Source organism: Petaurus breviceps, unplaced genomic scaffold (genome assembly GCF_028583685.1).
Source record: "Petaurus breviceps papuanus isolate PSGF00001 unplaced genomic scaffold, PetGlider_PUasm1.0 151, whole genome shotgun sequence".
In the NCBI taxonomy this organism is placed as follows: domain Eukaryota; kingdom Metazoa; phylum Chordata; class Mammalia; order Diprotodontia; family Petauridae; genus Petaurus; species Petaurus breviceps.
Genome location: NW_027185712.1, coordinates 31,358,815 through 31,379,277, shown reverse-complemented (window position 1 = coordinate 31,379,277; position 20,463 = coordinate 31,358,815). Strand labels below are relative to the sequence as shown.

Here is a 20,463-nt window from a genome sequence, read left to right as displayed (position 1 = left end):
AAGGTGAATTGTAGCATAGGAAATGCTGATAGAAGTGCTGATTGTGTTGCAAGAATGACAATTGAACAGGCAGCATTCTCCACTACTACGCCTGCAATGTCAGGAGAAAAGGCCTCTGGGACTTTAGATAAACCCTCTGTGGTGATCATATGGGAGGACTTGGACAAGCATTGCATAAGATGAACAGGAATAAGATGGGTTGTGATTGGCATAATATGAGAGAACTCCAGATTTGATCAGATCTGTAAATCCATTTGAGTATGGTTAGGACTTCAAAAGATATTTTTATCATTTTCTTTTCTTCTTTTGGGGGGGGATGACAAGAAAAGGAAATGCATTCTGACCTTGCATAGATACTCACAACATAAAAATTAACAAATATACAAAATAACATTAAAGTTCTTTTAGAGAACAGACTAACTTTAGACACACTAATTTTTTTCTGACCTACCAAACTGTCAATAGTTAGTCAATGATGCTTATTCAAAATACCAGTCTGCAAAATGTTATGAGAGAACAGAAAACACAGGTTGTAACATTAAGAAATTGAAAATTAGTGGGCATATTGACCATACATAAAAATAGTAAGTTTGTACTAATAAAAGAATACATACAATAAGGTCAAATGGATAAGCAACCTGAATATAAAAATTGTCTTATTTTAAAAAAGAAAGAAGGGAACTAGAAAGGTATCTTTTACTGTTATGGCTGGGTGTGGGTGTAGGTAGAATTTTAATCAAACAAGAAATTGAGTCAATCACAAATAAAATAATTCAACTACCTAAAATTGACTATAATGTGATCATAAGCTGCCTCTTGTACACTGAGGAAATGCATATGTCCTCAAGAAACTATGTGATATAGTCATAAACCATGGATTTGGAGCCAGAGAATGTGCAGTTAAATCCTAGCATTGCCACCTACAACATGCAGTACTTTGGACATGTCCTTATCCTCTCTGGGACCCAATTTACTCATTTATGAAACTTAAATTTAATATAATTCAATAAAATAAAAATATGTATAAAATGAATGGTTTGGACTAAATAAGCTTTAAAGTCCCTTTCGGCTCCAAATTTATAATCCTTTGATCCCATAGTTCAGGAAAGGTCCTCATACTATCAAGGGTGACCTTAATGAATTTCCCTGAGTGGATGAGCGCTTACAGTGATTTACTGGCAATGGTTAATGTTCACTATCTATGAGATTTTGTGATTATATTTCATGTCTTCCCTAAACGCATACCAGCACACCATATCTAGGCTACCACTTGGCATACCCTTCCCTCCTTGCCCTCTCTCCTGATTAAGGTCACTAAAAACCATATTTGACTGCTCACACAGCTTGAGTGGAGTGGGAGTAACCAGTTCCCTTCAGGTAGCATGGAGGATGACCAAACTTATTGTTTAACTGGCTTCTATGCCTGCAGACCTCTGGCATAATCATCCAACCTTTTTATGTAACCACCTAAGGGCTCCTGGCCTTGCCATCTGCCATATTTGTTGAACCTTCTAGGCTTTTTTATCTATTCTACAGCCAAACTTCCTTTTATATGCTTTTTCTTCTAATGAAAATATGAACTTCTTCAGAGCAGGGATTGTCTTACCTTTTCTTATTTATAAACCCAGTGCTTGGCACATCGCAAGCACTTAATAAACATTATTTCATTCATTCAAGTCCCAGAAATAGAGCCCTGGGAAATTTCTTGTTATTCTCTAAGATAATTAAGCCAATAATGACATATGGTTTTATAAAGATAGTGATATTGATTTGGAAAATCAGTCAGCTTCTATTAACAAAAGTCTAATTTTAAAGCATGAGAAATATACAATCAATTTTTCTTACCAGTTTGCTAATATTGTCCTACCACTGGTATATAGCCAAGTTTAAACTTTATAAGGTTAAAGTTCCTGTGGTATATGGCCCCCCAAATGACCTATTTTTCATTACCTCATAATACGGCATCTCCTGCCAGACTGTTTTGGTGGGTGTTAGACCAGGCTCTCAGGGAAGCCAGCCGGCAGAATGGCAATTCATCACTCCAACAGATGGTCCAGTTTAAACCTAGGAAATCCTACTGGGGAAATCTATAAACAAGACTTTTATTGCCATTCTTAGGTATTTAGCAAAGAACAGAGGGACTATTGCAGTAAGGAATATATTTCCTGGGATTTTCTGATTTTGTTAGAAGTGTGTAATGAGTAAATAATATTGTTATAAGATAGCAAGAAATATTTTTCCACATCATTTATTTCATTTATTAGGCCAAATAAGTGATAAGAAAGCATGCAAACAAACCTTGTCCGAATAAAAAGTGGTTTATCTTTTTTTGTTCTGCTTTTTATTAAGAACATTTGACAATATATGTGTGTACACAGACACACACATATATGCATATGTGTGTGTCTGTATATATACATTCTTTCTAATTCTGTCTCTGATTCCTTTCTCTATATGTTTGTCTTTTTTCTCTCTCTCTCTTTCTCGCCTCTTTTTCTCTTTCTTTCTGTCTCTCTATAATTTGTAGAACAGTTACTGACCTGCAACACTGATATAGAGAACTTCCCCAGTGAAATAAAAGGCCCAGTGTGTGTGTACACATATAAACATATATATACCTATTAGAGGCAGTGTGACACCCAAACTGTACATCGTGTTACTTCTCATGTATATATGTTCATCTATATGGATGAATCAGTATTTAGGGATATATAAATATATAAAACATATATATGAACATATACATATAAAATGTATGTATTTATGGATATGAATATGAATGTGTGGGTATACTATGTATATAGAAAAGGATATGTATGGATGGATATAATTATCCCCATCTAGCATCGTGACAACATGTAGCTTAGGCCAGACTTGATCTGGATCTGTCCAGTGTCCGTGGCAATCAAACTAGACCTGATATCTGGTCACAGCATCTTGCAGCAGGTATCCAAGGTGCCTTTCTTGTGCTTTTCCTCCACCGACCTTCATTCTTCCAGGTCATTCATAACTGAAAATGCTGCAGAGGTTAAACAGGGCCAATTCTAGAATTGATCAAGAAAACCACATCCTCCTGATGCTCGGGAAGTTCTTTCTGAAATGTGTTGCCGTGTGTCAGAAGGAGAACAGCTGGTGTGGACTGTGTCCCTTAGGTTATATCAGGGAAGAGAGGAAAAAAAAGAGGTGTGTGGAGAAATACACATCACAAGACAAAGTACATATAAATTTTTAATGAATTAAACTTACAAAAGACAATGGCTTCAAAACATGATGTATTTTATACAAAACTGATCCTGTGTGCTGCGGACTCTCTCTGGAAATCGATGGCAATGGACCACTGGCTTTGAGATCCAAGATGGTGCTAGAAAGCCATCCCTGGCAATACCACATTACAGAGTACCTGCAGACTGCCACTGGTTATGAGACACACAGGTGAAGACATTCAAACTAATATGGAGGGACAGAATCAACCTATTTACAAATACTGTGTATTTTAATATCAGACTAGTGGATGCGGTTGGGGAGCTACTGTATTTTCCAGAAAATAACATGCACCAGAAAATATTATACACCCCCTAGTTTTATTGCCTTAAGAATTGTTTTGTTTTCCTTCTAATATTGTAAGTTCTTTCATTCTTTTCTTCTTGTTTCTCCTAATTTTGTTTCAGTCTTTTCTCCACTTTAGAGTAAACACAGTGCAAATGGCAGTACAGTCATCTAATCCCTTGCTTTTCACTGCAAGTGTCCCAGCATATCAGAAAAGAGATGTGTGAGCCACTGGGGCATGCAGATTCTTCTGCACAAGTTCCAGATAGCAGAATATAGCACACGCATTCAAATCAGGGGAACAGATATGCCTTCAGAAAGTGTGGGACACTTTCCTGAAAAGAGGATATATTTTGACAAATCCAGGTATATTCTTCAGGATGCCACATTTGCCTGGGAAAGAGACCTTGCCATTTCTGTATGTACAAAATATGTCTTCAGTTCACCTTTTCCTTTCACATTGATTATTCCTCTACAAGTGCACATGTATCCCAGTGTCTGTAAGACAATATTTGTCTCCTCAGTGACCTGAAATAGAAGTTTTAAAAACATAATTAGCATAGATAAATTGAAAAAACTGAAGCACATCTCAAAGTCTGCTTTTTCCCATTAGATTTATGTATATGTATACATATTAATATATGCACATGTAAGTACACAGATATATGAGTGCATGTGTATATATATACTTTATTTATAAATGCATATGCAGTCATTAATAGCTTTATTATTCATTTGCAGTCAGAAATATGCCAAAACCCCAGTTTGATTTTTAAAGATAATAAGCCTTTTGTTGTTCTATGGAGCAAAACTCAAGAATCTGACCTCTTCTAACAAGGATATTTGCCATGCTGTATATGTAGTATTTCCAGACCAAACTAAATACCACTTTTTTATGCTTCTGTGAAATTACAAAGCCTAAACCTGTCCCAAATGTCATAGGATTAGAGATTTCCATTTGGAAGGGATCTCAAATGCTATCTAGTCCAAACCCTTAATTTTACAGATGAGGAAACAAAGTCCCAAGGTCACATAGGAAATAAGTGACATTTGATCTGAAGTCCTTTGACTGGGCTGCTTGAGCAATTTCTGAATCAGGACAGCCCTGGAAATCCCACTATACACCAAGATCACCAGTAGCATCATTTTAGAATTTGATTAGTGAGGAAGCATTAAGGTAATATCTTATTAGAAGAATAAACAAAATTCTGAAGCAGATGTGGGCAGTGAGTAGATTTGATGAGAGGCAGAAATATCTTTAAATAATTAAAAGGTAGCACAGTCTAGTCAAAAGAGCATTGGACCAAGTGTTCTTGACCTCTGCTGGCTCTGTGACTGATTAATTCTGTGATTTTGGGCAAGTCATTTAGGATAATGTAATTATAGATTTATACTTGGAAAGGACCTTAGAAGTTATCTGATATGATGTCCTAATTTTACAGATAAAGAAACTGGGGCCAAGAGAAGTAAGTAAAATAACTTGTCCATGGTCACACATGACAGAAATTGCCAAGCCTTGATTTGTCTCCTCATGTAGCATCCTTTCCGGTATACTCTGTCTCTGGACCTCAGTGTCTGTAGCTACAAAAGGAAGGAGTTGGACTAGAGAGAAAGTCTGGTACAATGGACAGAGCTGACTTTGGTCTTAGGATACCTGTATTGGGATACCTAAGGATATCTGAAAATCCTGTTTCTGGTACTACTCACATGCCCTGAAGCAAGTCATTTAACCTGTATGGGGCTTGGATTCCTCTTCTATAAAATATAATCCCATGACTAGAAAGTTTCTAAGAACCTTCCTACCTCCAAAGTTCACTAATTCACTAAGGACTCAGACTGTTTTTGAAATTACAAATGACTGGAATAAAAAAAAACCTCTTGCCTGGTTTAAAGTTGTGAGGAATGGAGCAATTCTTCATGAGAGAAAACAAACCACAAACAAACAAACAAACTTTTGGTTAAACTTGAACCCAGCCCTTATTTCTGCCCCCTGGATCTTTCTATCAAGACATATGGCTGTCAATTCAAACTCAATCTGTCCAAGGTCAAACTCATCATTTTGCCCTTCAGCTTCCTAATTTTCCTCACTTTTATTCCTGTCAATACATTCCCAGTCACTAAGGCTCACAAACCTGGCACATGCTTCAATATTTTTCCTTTAATTTTAATCTCCATCATATTCTAAGTATGTGAGAAATACTGTGAAGGTAGAAATAGTGGGATTTGGTGACTGAACATGAGAGGGAAGACTGAAACATAACATCAAGGTTTTAAACCTATGGGAGACAGGGAAAATGGTAAATCCACTAAAGTAGTGATAGCAGAAGAGGAACAGGTGTGAGGAGAAATATAGCGATCAGTTTTATACATGTCAAGTCTGAGGAGCTGGTGTGATATCTAGGTGGGGACTCATACAAGTACTTAAAGATTAAGATCTGGATCTTGGAAGAGAAGTCATGCCTAGAGGTAGAGGAGGTCGGGGAGTCATTTGTGCCTGCGTGAAAGCTGAGGCCATGACAGTGAGTAATTTGGTAGAAATAATATAGAGAGATCAAGAACGGTTTTTTAAAGGACAAGGGACCAGGAGCATAAGGAGAAACCAGAAGGTGACAGAGAATGAGTGACTTTAGAGATAAGAGAGGAATTGGGAAAATAGGATGGCTCAGAGGCCAAAAGAAGTAAATATATTGAGGAAGAAAGGGTAGTCTAAAATGTTAGATGATCTCTAAGTTCTTTCTTCTCTAAAATCATATAATCAACAGATCTATCAGTCTTATGTTAATAGAAACTTCAACAGAAGTCCTCTTTCACAACCATTAGTAGGTATGGAGGCGGCTCTGGTAGATTCCATGAAGATGGAAAAACTTCAACTATGAATCTATTGATAAACCATGTATTGAAGGTCCAAGATGACCCTGACTAACTTTAGAGAGGCACTTCACCAGAAGGTTGAATGCAAGGTAAGGATTTTTTTCTGATATTTTAAAATTGTATCTTTTTCTGGTCCCCTTGACCCTTTCTCCTTTTCCGGTCAGTATAGTTGGTTTATAAGTCACCAAGAGGCAATAGCAGGAAATGATTGCAAAGAGAAACTTGGAAATCATGTACAAATCATCCCAAAGATCAAAGGAGCATAATTTACAAATTGTGCCATATATTAAATAAAATTCACATCCTTTTAATAATAGTCAAGCTTAGGAAAACCATCTAGGTGTTACCTGTCAAGGGTCTGGTCCTAAGACCTCCACAGGTCAAGACCAGTAGAATATCAGAAAGAATATCAGAAAATTACTGATGGTGACAACATGATGAATTTGAAGTTTTACTGATAACTTAGAGATGATTTCTATATGTTACTGAGCTGCCCCAAGGCTGCACACAGAGAAGAGTTGGTTGGTTTTCCCCCAAACCCCATAAAAATGAGTCCTCAAACACCTGTCATTTGGGTATTCTTCCATCTTCATAGGGCCTATGCTGTTGAGTGATCCCAACTCTAAGCCACAGTTATGTAAGGTATATTCTCTTCCTCTCCCTATCCCCATCCTCTTTCTCACACTACCTTCCTTTATCATCCCATTCCCTCATCCTGAGCAGTGCCATCTACCTCTGTACCTCTTTCATCACTTGTCTCTGCCTTTATGGGTTATTTACTCCCATGCCCTCTGAGTTTAATTAAAAGAATGATTGCTGCTCCATTTCCTGCTTTCAGTTGTGGTGTTTACCCAAAGAACTAGGCATGTCTGTCTCCATTTCAAAATTTCATATTACAATTATCAACTCATCTGGCCACAGCAATTCATGCATACCATCTACTAACGTGTAGGAATGATTTGATCTGCATTAAAAGAGGGTCCAACCTCATGTGAAAAAAAATCACATCTTTTAAAATCCTGAAGTATATTAATAAAGAATTTCTTTTGTCTTCATTTATTTCTTATATTCCCAATCAGGGGCAGTCCTGTAGCTTGCGATGCAGCAGCAGACCATCTCTGTCAAGAAGGCTAGGAAAATCAACATATTTTAGATAAGCAGAGGGGCACAATAGATAAAATGTTGAACTTGGAGTCAAGAAGACTTGAATTGGGATCCTGCCCTGTATACTTAGCTCTATGATCCTGGGCATGTTTTTACCCTCGGTCTTGTTTCTTTATATGAAAAATGGGAGATAATAGCAGCACCTACCTCACAGAGCAGGTGTGAGGATTGAATGAGATAACATATGTAAAATGTTCTGCAAATATTAAAGAATTATTACAAACTCCAGTTGTTGTTATTATTAAAGTTTGGGTTTATTATTTGTATTACTATTTGTAAAACTGAATTTTAGGGTTATGAGAACACAGAAAGATAGAACATCTATCATAGAGCCAGAATGCCAAGTGGGTACTAGATGGATTAAATACTCTCCTATATTTTTTATAAGGATAATGATAAGGTCATGACCTTTTACTTACATATGAAAGATTTACAGTTTATGTTACATCTTTAAAATGATTTCATGATTACAGGGTTTTGGTCAGTGTCTGAACACACCAAAAGAGAGCAATGTACCTTCTATAAAGCCAAGTATGAGTAGCTTTCCATAGGACTGCTGCTGTGAACACCTTTAAGATTCTGGGTACATAGTATAGTCAACTCTTTTTATTCAGCAGTAAATTAAAGCAAAACATTGACAGAAACCAAAATATAGCACTCACAGTGTTATAGCATAGCAAGTTATCACTAAAGTGGCCACATAGTTTTCATCAAAGTGGTCCCATAATTTTAAACAAAAGATAGCATTCATTAAGTCCTTAACTCGATCATCCTTAAGGAGCAAGCCTCCTGGGGTGGCCAGGTGGCTCAGCAAGTAAGAGCACCGGCTCCAGTGTTGGGATGACCTGGGGATCAAATCCAGGCTCAGACACTTAGCACCCACCCAGAAAAACACCTGGCCGTGTAACCTTGAGCAAGTTACTTAACCCCAATTGCTTTAAAAAAAAAAAAAGGAGCAAGCCTCCTTAAGGGATACAAAGTACAAAGGTCAAAGTTTTCCACCCCTAGGTCACAGTAAATCATTATCTTCTCAGTCAGCATTAAATACTCAAGAAGAGGTCTTTTCATCTTGACTTGAGGCTGGTTCTCAGCTTCCATGGTTTCCTCTTCCATGGGTTTAGCTCCTGCCCAAGTCTATCCAACTGTCCCCTGGATTTAAAGGCAGGAAGCTCTCAGCATCTTGTGCAGCTCTTCATTCAGCTCCTTGTCCAGTTCCTCATCCAATTGCTGAAGTTCACAGTGTCCAGTTCACTTCAAGTCCTTCACAGTTCCTGTTTCTGGGAAGACAAAGCTTGACAGAGCCACAATAACAGGCATACACATTGCTGGCACCATCATCAATTCACTATCTGCCTAGGAAATCAACAGAGACCCACAAACAAGGTCCAAGAAGTCAACACAAATCATCAGTAAAGTCCCAGGACCTCCAAAACCCTCCTCCAGGACTTCTGTACACATACAACCAGAAAATGCTCTTTCAGTGCTTCCAGTAAGGTTGCAGGGCTTCTCTACAAAGTATCACAAACAAACATCAGCACAGACAGAACAGAAAAATATGGAGTGCCAGGATACCACAAGTTTTCTCCTTGACTCTGCTACCACAAGAGTTCTCAGTTCTGCTCAGTTCTTCTCAATTCTCTTCTAAGTTCTGCTCAGTTCTCAATTCTTCTTAGTTCTCAGTTCTTCTCTCTTCTCAGTTCTGCTCTCTCCAGCCTGGGCCTCTCCTTATATATAGTAATTAGCTCCTCCCCTTCCTGTTGCATCAGCAACAATAGTTCACAAGTTCTAGGATTCACAGGTTGTGGGTTTGCTAGTTCTGCTTCTCAACAAAGATTTGATACAATCATGGGCAAGAACTGAAACAAGGTGTCAACTAAATAGCTGAAATAAGGTGTTAACTGCTTTTTTGCTTGACATTACACCTTCCTGTACCTACTGCTTAGGAATTAGACGATCACATTATTTGCATTGTGTGCAAATTGTTCTTTAATGAAAGAATGTTTATTTTGACAGGCACCAAGATTTTTTTTTTCTTTATCCAGCATGGGAAAAATACTATAATATCTTTGTCTTTGACACTGAATTAAATAGAGATTCAACATAGAAAATGTAATGTAGGATCAGATTTCTAGATGTAAAAAGGACCTCAGAGTCTATCTAATCTAACTATATATATATATATACATATATATACATATATATATATACATATATATATACATATATATATATTACAGATTAGGAAGTTGAGGCACAGGGTAGTTAAGAGATCACCCAAATAGTGAGTATAGGAAATGGATTTAAACCAAGGTCCTCTGAGTTGAGAACCATTCATCTTTCTGTTTTATCATGTTGTCTTCCTTACTTAAAAGGTTTCACTATTTATTACAGATGTCTGGCCTCATTCCCAAGCAAATACCTCTCTTCAACTGGATTGCTTCTGGTAATTCATCAGTAATTTAAATTTAAGAAATAATTTATTTACATTTATGATCTAATTAAACAATCCCTGTATTTAACTGATTATAACATTGTCATATGGAAAAAGGATTAAATTTCTTCTGAATGGCCACTTTAGGGAGTTGCTTGATCACAATGAATGAGATTTTGGCTGAATATGAGGAAGAATTCCATAAAACTTAGCTGTCCAAAATTGAAAAGAAGTTCCTTGGGAAACAATGAGTTTTCCATTACTGAAGATCTAGGAAGGCTAGTTAGCTATTTGTTGGAGATATTGTAAAGAGGATTCATACTTCAGGCATGGGTTGGACAATAAATAATTTTTAAAGTCTTTTCTATGTTTCTAAAATAAGCAAGTATCATGTGACTGGTACCTTTAGTTTCCTTCTCTTCATTGAAACCCAGTTCTAGTCACCTGAAAACCTTTGTTGCTTTGTGGACTGTATGAGTAAGATACCTCATTTAAATTTAGCAGTGGAGATGACTTTTTGCTTATACTAACTACCAGTTACCCCTGTGATCTGTCCTTCCATTTGGCTGGTTTCTCTCAGAACTTCCATGAAGGAAGGTACATAGGCCAGCCATGTCTTCCTCCTTTTTCAGGAAGCACTACAGACTCTCCCAGACTTTCTCTATAATGTCCCTGGGTGAGGTTCCTTTTATTTATTCCTGCCTTGCTTTATAGCTTCCTTTAAGTGTAGTCTTTAAATGTAAGCTCCTTGAGGCCAAATACCATCTTTCTGCTTCTGTTTATCTTCCCAGTGTTTAGTGTGGTGCTTGGCATATAGAAGACTCTTCAAAAATGCTTGTTGCTGACATGATTAACCTATATAATCTTTTTGGAAAAACTGCTGATGTTATTAAAAGTTCTTCAGTGTTCATATCTTATTCTATATTAATCTTCACACTATTATGGTTTGTGGCAGCCTCCAACTCATTGTTTCCAAGTACATGAGAAAGACAAATGATATAAATCCAAATTGAAATACCTGTATTTTATCTAAGACTCCAGTGCTGTCCATCCTGCTGGCCACATTTACTGTGTTGCCCCAGATGTCATACTGAGGTTTCTGAGCTCCAATTACACCAGCTATTACAGGGCCATGGTTAATACCTGTGAAACATCAGATTCTAATTAACAAAGCCATAAAAATTTCATCAGCTGTTTCTAATAAGTGACATCTTTATGAGACTAATTTTTGATAGGACTGGGATAGAAGTTATGCACTCTTGCTACGCATATTAGAGGACATAGTTTGTAAAATGAGGATCAGTAGCTTTTTTTGAACACATCAATAGGATTATTCCAGGAGTCAGGTAGAAGTAAGAGGAATGAGGTAAATTTAACGTTTTTTGTTAGGAATCCAGAGGAATAGAGAAAGGAGAGAGAGAATGGAATGAATAGAATTGGGTGAAAATGTTTTGGGTAGTTTTTGATTCAGCCAAGCATAGGAGAAAGAGGGAGGATGGCAGAATTGTCTTTGTTTAGTGGAGTTTTCTGGGCTGAATTGTACAATACAGACAAAATTAATCATTAATTTATAAAGAAAAATGTTCCAATATCCAGGCTGCCCTTAGCGAAGGAAAATTGGGGGGTGCATAGAAGAGCATTCAGGTTTAAACAGCTTCATCAGTTCTCAAAATGTACACTCCCCATGAAGCTACCAGCTCCATTTTACCCCCAATCTGCCTTATTTTGTCATTGGGTCAAGGTGAAAACCTCCTCAAAAAGTTGAAGAAGAAATATAATTTTTAAACTGCTTTTTAGTCTAGCTACTTGATTTTCTTTAGACCTCCCTCAATTTCTTTTATTCCTAGGATATGCAGATATATGCTAAATAGGTAGGGTTGATATTGTTTTCCTAATCAAACATAATTCCCTGTGTCAGCCTCCATGAAATAAACAGGTGGCATTTGCTTTTCACTTAGGCACATTGGCTGGTTTTAACATGCAATTTAAAAGCAAGGTGCTTACAGGCAGGATGTACTTTAGGCTCAGGGTGCAATGTTAACCAGGCTTTTCTCACCCACTTTGTGCCTCATTATAAAGTATGGACTCTTCTTCTACCCCTCAAACTAGAGTATCTGAACTTTTCTCTGCATGTCTCTGGTTGTTTTAATGAAAGCTTTACTGCTTTGTGGGGAAAAAAAAGTCCAGTATAATGAAGATAAAAATGGTTCTTGAAGTACTATGTAGATATACTTTTAAAGCCAGTCTTCCAGTTTTGGGAAGCCAACTAATAAAACACACACATCCATAAAACCTCTAGGTTCTTATTGACCACTGGAAGTAAAGAACACCTTGTTCTTATAAAGAATGACTTTTCAAGCATATATTTCTGCTCCAGGAGTTAGAAGTAATTTTTCTTCCACTCTTAACAATCAATTCTGAGTGTCCATCAGACCTAGGGCCCCTGGACTGTAGTTCTGGGTAGTTTGATGTCCCTGCTTCCATCAGCTCATTCTGGCCGCATAGTGCTGACACTCAGTAACTCTACAGCTCCCAGAGGTGGCCCATCCTGACCTACCTTCCTGCTGGCAATGGGGATAATTTCCATTTTGAGAAAGAGCTCAGTTGATCTGTTATTCTTGATTAACAGATAAACTGCCCAGCTTAATATACATAAGAGGAGGCTTGGGAGAAGAATTCAGCTCCAAGCCTTTTTCATTTGTTTGGAGGAATGTTGACTGAAGTCCTAGGAGACATTTTTAGTACCCAGGATTTACCACTAGGTGGTAGTATTTACTAGCAAAAGAGCAGAGCAACAGCTTTGCAGAAAGAAAAGGATGGCGTAGGTAACCAGAAAAGAGAGATGAGTTTGCTAGACGGATTTCTAAGTATAACATGAGTCCTTAGATTTTATTGTACTTAAAGGTAATTAGGCATAATTTCCATTGAATTCACAGATTGAAAAATTGGTTATAAATTCGACCTGATTTCTTGGCCTAGTGTTTTATTAGTAGTCCATTCGAAAATGACATAGTCTAGTCATAGAAATTGTGAAACTAGTAGTATATTACAAAAATTCTAGACTATTCAATAACATTAGTCCATTGTATGTTTGCATGCCTTTATCCGATCCATTGACTTTCCCTACTCTGTAATAAATCACTTCTGTAGGATTTGGGGAATCATAGCCCAAAGGGTAGAGTTTGCATGGTGGTAGTGGATAGAGAAGAGGTCATGGCATCCAGTTCTCTCCCCATTACATGGGAAGCAGTTGAATCCATGAGGATGCTGTATATGCCTCAGGAAGGGGAAGGGGGCAGTTTAGGTAAAGGAAGGGGAAAATCTGACTACTTTATCTCATCAGATGAGAGCTGTCTTTTTCTCCTGAGAAAGTAGCTCTAAAAACAGCATCTTTGTCATGGTGACACCCTCTCTGCAGCATTATGTGGTCTGGGTAAAAGCTACCAGGAATAAGGCGAACTAGAAGGAGAATGGAGCAAGAAGATAATAGAGCCAAAGCAAAACTGCGAGCTCTCTTTGTCATCAGACTACCTGGACATACAAAGAATGATATAAATTAACAGTGAACATTATACAAGAAAATTATGAAGCAAATTTTCTGTTTTCTGTTCCTGAATGCCCTTATTCTCTCTACCTGCCTAGAAAAGCCTGAACTTCCTGAGTGTTGTTGGATTCAGGACATGAATAAAAGTAAAAGTCACATAAGTATCAGCTGCTCCTCCCAAATATCAGATTTTTTAAATTATGAGAAATGAGATAAACAGGGAAAAATTAGACTCAGAAGGAGGTTCTCTAAGAGAGCTACTTTCTTATTTATTCTTATTTTCAGTAGAACAGGTTTTTAAACTTTAGGGGAGGTAAGAGATCTTTGTGCACCTTTTAGATCCTTGCTGTTATCAAAATCAATGTTGTTTACAAAGAATTGAGGATAAAGAAGTGAGATCACTTAGGTGAAGGCAGCTGAGTGTTATGAAAATGTAAGGGACTGATACGCAAGACAATGCATTCATTTTTGTCATTTTTAAGAAAGAAAATCTGCTTTCCCTATTTATAAAGAAGTTAGACTACTTTCTTTTTGGAGCACCTCCTGATAAACTATGAAATGGTGAAAATCTAGCTTAACCTTGAAATCATGGGTGATTTTCTTTTGGGCTATGAATCCTAGGACAGTGACTAGGCCTTTCTGCGTGCAATCTAAGCTAGTTTCAAGGCTATAGCTGTTTGCATTTGACCTACTCCAGGTATTTGAACTTAACTAGTGTACAAAATTGTCCTTCTTATTTATTTTCACAAAGAGATTAGATAGCACTTGGAGTCCTTTCCAAAACATACCCACTCGCAACTTGAAGTCATTGAAGGAATGTTTGTTGATTACATCCAATTTAGCTGCCAGGGCAAAAGCAAACTCCACCATGGTGCCAATATGCATGTACTGGCGTTCAGGCTCCTGAAAGGGAAAAAAATACATGTACAAAGGGTGATTGGAGAAAGACTCAGAATATCTGCTGTTGATGTCTGAATCTGCACACCAATCAGAAAAACCCAATATGAAACTGCTTCAGAACAAAACTCTGCAGTATATCCATTATATGTAAGCTTGGCCTACTATGAATTTTCTAACCCTTTCTTGGTATAAAGGACTCTTTCTGTTTTATGGAATTTCCTAAGATGGGGAAAAGGAGAGACTCTAAATGCCAGAAGAGGCAAAAAAATAATTCTTTGGGGTGAACAGAGTTCATATCTGTTGGGGTGGGGAGGATTGATCAAGAGAATCCACTGCTCTCCTCTCCCTATTCTCCCTCTCTCCCCTTCCCTCAAATCAATCTTGAGCTCTTCTATCCCCACACAGAATCTAAAGTTTGCATGACCTCTTGTTAAAAGTACAATTGACAACTCCCATTTGGTTTCTATTGACTGGGACAGTCCTCAAGATAATTGCCTGTCCCACTCAAACAAATTCAGTGTCAATCCTTCACCAAATTTTAGATAATTTAAGTCAGTGTATAGTTTATACTGCCTAGTATAAGTACATATGCAAAACTAACATTTAGGATAAATTAGAGGGAATTCATAGAAGGCATTTACCCTTTGGATTCAATGAGATTTAAATTTGTAAGATGTAGACAATTCTGACCAACACTAGCTTAGTGGACAGAGAGTCAGGGATACTCAAGTTCAAGCCTCACATCTGTTACATACTGGCCTAATCTCTGTTATACAATCTCTGAGTGTTCTAGAAAGCTCTTGAAGACTTTATATTGCAGAATAGGTGTCAATTTGCATGGAGTTCCCTCATCCAGGAGATCCCTATACTAATGAAATTTTAGGTCCAGCCTCCGCCTTCCCTGCTTCTATAATAATCATTCACCGTAATTTCTTATGAGGAATACAAATCTAGCCATTGAAAATTACACTATATTACTTGATTGAATAAGCTATCAAATTGGGACTAGGTGAGCTCTATGGTCTCTTCTCACTCTAAATTAATGACTTACAAACCCCAGAAAAGATAGCTGTATGATAGCCACAGATTCTCATATTCAGATGCAGGGCAGTGTCAGAAACTGCTTTTTCTAACTGCCCATTCATGGGTCCCATGGGAGTTTAAGCTTCCTGCCCAATTTATATCTCATGTCATATTTAAGGAATGAATGGCTCTAAAAAGTACCCTAGGTCATTTTATTTAACTACTGTACAATTCAACTAGATGATTGTCTTTCATAAAAAGTATTCCATACCTTTCCTGAACACTCCCCCAAACCCTTTCATGAGTGAACAGTAATAAAATCCTAATGTTGGACTGGGGAGAAGGTAGATTGTTTTCTTCTGAGGATACTATGATTCTGAAGCAGAGTGAAGTAGAGTGATTTGTGTGAATGACCTTCCCTGGTTAACGAACAGAGTTAAAAACTATACTGCAAAGTGTGACTCAATGGTTAGAATCAGAGGTTGCAGTGGAGAGAAGGATGGGAGAAGACTCTACTCTTGACATGATTGGATCAGTCAATCAGGTATGAAGAAGACACCTAATTCCTATCTACGTGGTCAAACCAAAGCCGATCCTGAAGCGTGGTGAAGACTCTTAACGCTTAAGAACAGAATAAAAGGAAGTAATGAGTCATGATCTCCTTTCTCTCCTCTGAGTTTAGGTATATATATATATATATATATATATATATATACATTTTTTTTTTTTAAGCAATCGGGGTTAAGTAACTTGCTCAAGTTTACACGGTCAGTTATTTCTGGGTGTGGTGCTGAGTACCTGAGCCCAGATTTGATCCAGGTCATCCCAACACTGGAGCTGCTGCTCTTTACTTGCTGAGCCACCTGGCCGCCCCTTGGTGTATATATTGTTGACTTTTTTATACTGCACTCCTATCTGACCATTCCTCAATCTCCTCTGTTGGGTTTTCAGACAGGTCATGCCCATCAACTAAGTATCCCTTATGACTCTTTTCTGGGTTGTCTTTTCCCTCTGCACTATTTCTCTTAGTGATTGTATCAGGTTCCATAGATTCTATTATCACCTTTCTGCAGATGATTTTCAGATTTATTTATCCAGCCCTAACTTTTCTCCTTCCCACGTGATCTTTTTTGACCTGGATAGAGCTCTCAAATTCAACATGTCCAAAACAGAACTCATGATCTTTCTCTCACAATCTTCCTCTTTTAAACTCTCCTATTTTTGTAAAGGGCACTACCATTCTTCTAGTCACTTAGGCTTACAATTTAGGTGTCATGCTCAATCCATCCCCTCTCTCAACCCCCATATCCAATCTGTGACAATCTCTTCTATATGTCACTTCTCTCCCATGACACTGCTATTACCCTAGGACAGGTTCTCATCACCTTATACTTGGACTCTTGCCTTCTGTTGGTCTCCCTGACTCAAGTCTCTCCCCATTCCATCCACTCTCTATTTTCTGTCAAACTGATTTTCTCAAAGTGTGGGTATTACATCCTGGTATGTCATCCCAATGTCCCATTAAAAAAACAAAACAAAATTTGAATGGCTACCCATTTACCACTTCTTGGATCAAAAGTAAAACTATGTTTGTCTTTTAAAGTCCTTTACAATCTGGGTCCTTCCTACCTTTCCAGTCTTGTTAAAAGTTAATTTTCCTTTGTGGTGACAAAGAACTGGAAATTGCAGGAATATCCATCAATTGCAGAATGGCTGAACAAGTTGTATTATAGGAGTGTGATGGAATACTACTGTGCTATAAAAAATGGTGAGCTCAAGGATTTTAGAAAAGAAGATGAAAAGACTTGCATGATATAATGGAGAGCGAAATGAGCAAAACCAAGAGAAAATTGTATGTGGTAATATCAATATTGTTTTAAGAATAACTTTGAGCAAATAAGTTATTTTGTCTATTATAAGTTTTCAAATTAACTATAAAGCACATATGAAGAAAGACATTATCTGCATCCAGAGAAAAAACTGATAAATGTATGTATAGAATAATCCTACAAAAATATGTATTTGTGTATATAGTGGCCATCTCTAGAGTAGGGGGGAGAAAAAAAGAAATTTTCATGATAATCTTGTATATTTGAAAGTAATAGCAAGTTGTTCATAGCAGATTTGCAGTTTCATGTGCAATCATCTTTTCTATTGTTATCTACAGAACTTAACAATGTGCCTTGCTTATAGTAAGCATTACATATATGCTTGGTGGCCTGAACAAGCCTCCAATTTTTTCTTATCAGCTTTAGTGTATATGTGCAGCATAGTTAGAATAGGGAGCAACTTACTCAACCAAGAGCTAAAAGCTGCTTGTTTTAGTTTAATATACAATTAAAAATGAACATCCAGAGGTCCTAAAGATCACTGTGCCACACATTCTTATGTAAGTATCAAGAAGGTCCTTGAGACAACCTGCTTTCTTCTGTTCTTTAACATCCCACAGGTGGATAGTTAACCCAAAGTAGCACCCTAGAACATTTCTAGAGTTGATTAGTGATTTGATCTTATCTGTCTAAGAGTGATTGAGATTGCAGTGGGGAGTGAGAAAATCTCTAAGCAAAATACTTAAAAAGAAATAAATGACTATGATTGATTGATAGATATGATTCTGAACACAAGGCTTGTTTCTTCAACAATCTGGATATGGAAGTACAGGCATATCAGATCCAGAGCCACTTGAGATTTAGTAGGGATGTTTCATTCAGAAATACTGTTTTGAAAATGTGTCCTGATTTTCAGTTCTTAAAATATCACCACCAAATCCATAGTGAACTTCCTTTCCTTATGGTTAAAAAAAATAGCATGAAACACACACAACTTTCTGTCTTGTGCTCAGAGTTGAATTCAGTGTTTACTTGCCATACTTTTCTTACTTAGAATGGGGATGAATATAGCAGCAGTCTCAAAGCTAAGAAGACCTGGGTTCAGGTTCCATATCTGAAGCATATTAGCTGTGTGACCCTGGGCAAATCAGCTGTTTTCCCTGTGCTCTAGACCACTCTCTAAAAAAGGTATAGAGAAGGTATCAATTGGATTGATCGGGGGAAAGGAAGACAATAAATAAGTACCTTCTATGTGCCAGGTGTTGTAAGAGCTTTACAGTATAATCTTATCTGATCTTCATAACAACTCTGGGAAGAAGATCTTATTATTATCCCCATTTTACATTTGAGGAAACTGAGATAGACTAGAGGATAAGTGACTTGCCCAGGATCACTCATCTAGTCGGTGTCTGAGGTCGGATTTACACTTAGGTCTTTTGACTCTAAGGAGGGTATTTTTTCACTTGGGTGTTCCCTCTACCAATGAAACTACAAGTCTAGTATCTATTCCTGTCCTTATGTACTTAATATGTTTTAGGTAACATTCATTACTCTAGTAGACTTTGCTAAAAGTTTTGTGGGATACAAAAGAAGTATGGCATATAGAAATCATATATTAGAAGAATGAAATGTATAACTACATGAAACACTTAAATAATAGAACCAAACAATATAAGATTAATATCCAAGATAATGGTGATGTTAACAAATGCTGAAGGAGTTCAGAAAAGGGAGGGATTGATCCAGGTAGTAATGGCCGTTGAAGATATGCAAGTTCTGCTAAGATGTCAGAGCTTCCACAGTTAGTTCAGGGTAAGAGGAAGAAGAAGATTGTGAAGGAAGTAGGGATAGGATGGTCTGAGAGAATGGGAACTAAACTGTCATGGTGTCACTGTGGCCTAAAGAGCAGAGTTAACTGTTTCTGTTACAAAGGGATCAAAAAGAATGGTGATTAAGAACAGGTCTGGATTTGGCAAGAAGTAGGTCACTGATAAGCTTAAGGGAAGAAAGCTGTTTAAGTGGAGTGGACAAAAAAGCCATTTTTAAGGGGACTGATGAAATGAAAGGAAGTCAGAGCAGTGGGCAAAGATACTTTATTCTAGAGAAGGCTAGTGAAAGGGGGAGAATAAGGGTAATACTTTAAAAGAATAGCAGGATGTAGAGGAAATATACTCCATAAAAACCTGCTGACCATTGTCCCTGCCCTAACCACTCTCCTCTCCATCTTGATCCCTTGGTGAACCAATTCAACTCTACACTGTCTTCTTTGTTTGAGTCCCCAGTCCTCTTATAATTTTGGGAATTATTCTCAGACAAGCCTCAACCTTGGATCACTCCCACTATTTGATGCCTTCACTCTTACAGATAACCTTCTGAAAAAAGATGGCAAAAGCCATGCAACCATTGTGACTGTACCCACTAAAAATTGTATGTTATAGAACTCAACTAGGCCCTCGCTGCAGCTAGGCAATCCTACTATACCTCCCTTATCAATCCTCTATCCCACTCTCCACAGTGCTGCTTACAAACCATTTCAAGCTCCCAACCTAGAAGTCATCCTGGTCTACTCACTATCTCTCATTTTGCCCCCTTCTCCCAATAGCCAATCTGTCACCAAGGCCTGTTGATTTCATTTTTGCAAAGTTTCTCAGATCTTTTCTCCTATGACACTTCTATCATAGTACTGAAAGCCCTTATCACCTCACCCCTGCATTATTGCAATAGCCTGCTGGTGGGTCTGCCTATATCAAATCCCTCCAATACATCCATCTTCCATTCAACCACTAAAGTGATTTTCCTAAAGGTATGATCATATTACTCCCCCTTCTCAATAAACTCCAGTGACTCCCTATTTCTTCCAGGATCAAATACAAAATGCTCTCTTTCTCATTCAAAGACCTTTCTTACTAGCCTCCTCTTACCTTTCCAAGCTTATTGCACCTTGGAACCCGACACATACTCTTTGGTTCAGTGACACTGGTCTTGGAGACACTCCCAGCTATGGACATTTTCTCTGGCTGTCCCCCATGCCTGGAATGCTTTTCTTTCTCCATTATACCTATGGATCTCCCTGCTTTCCTTTAATTCCTTATTAAAATCCTACCTTTTATTGGAAGCATCCCCTAAATCCTCTTAATTCTTGTCTTTCCTCTATT

At 37.6% G+C, this 20,463-nt stretch overlaps 1 protein-coding gene across 1 annotated transcript in view; it reads right to left on the bottom strand.

Annotated features, from left to right (window-relative positions):
• Positions 1 to 3,218: 3,218 nt before the first annotated feature.
• Positions 3,219 to 20,463, bottom strand: part of ADCY2 (adenylate cyclase 2) — a 586,315-nt gene continuing 569,070 nt past the window's right edge. The window contains exons 23-25 of the mRNA XM_069076933.1: positions 14,345 to 14,459; positions 11,031 to 11,155; positions 3,219 to 4,074 (exon numbers count right to left, since the gene is read on the bottom strand). Of these exons, the coding sequence (XP_068933034.1) occupies positions 3,922 to 4,074; positions 11,031 to 11,155; positions 14,345 to 14,459 (393 nt within the window). The 3' untranslated portion in view covers positions 3,219 to 3,921. The remainder of the gene's footprint in view (positions 4,075 to 11,030; positions 11,156 to 14,344; positions 14,460 to 20,463) is intronic.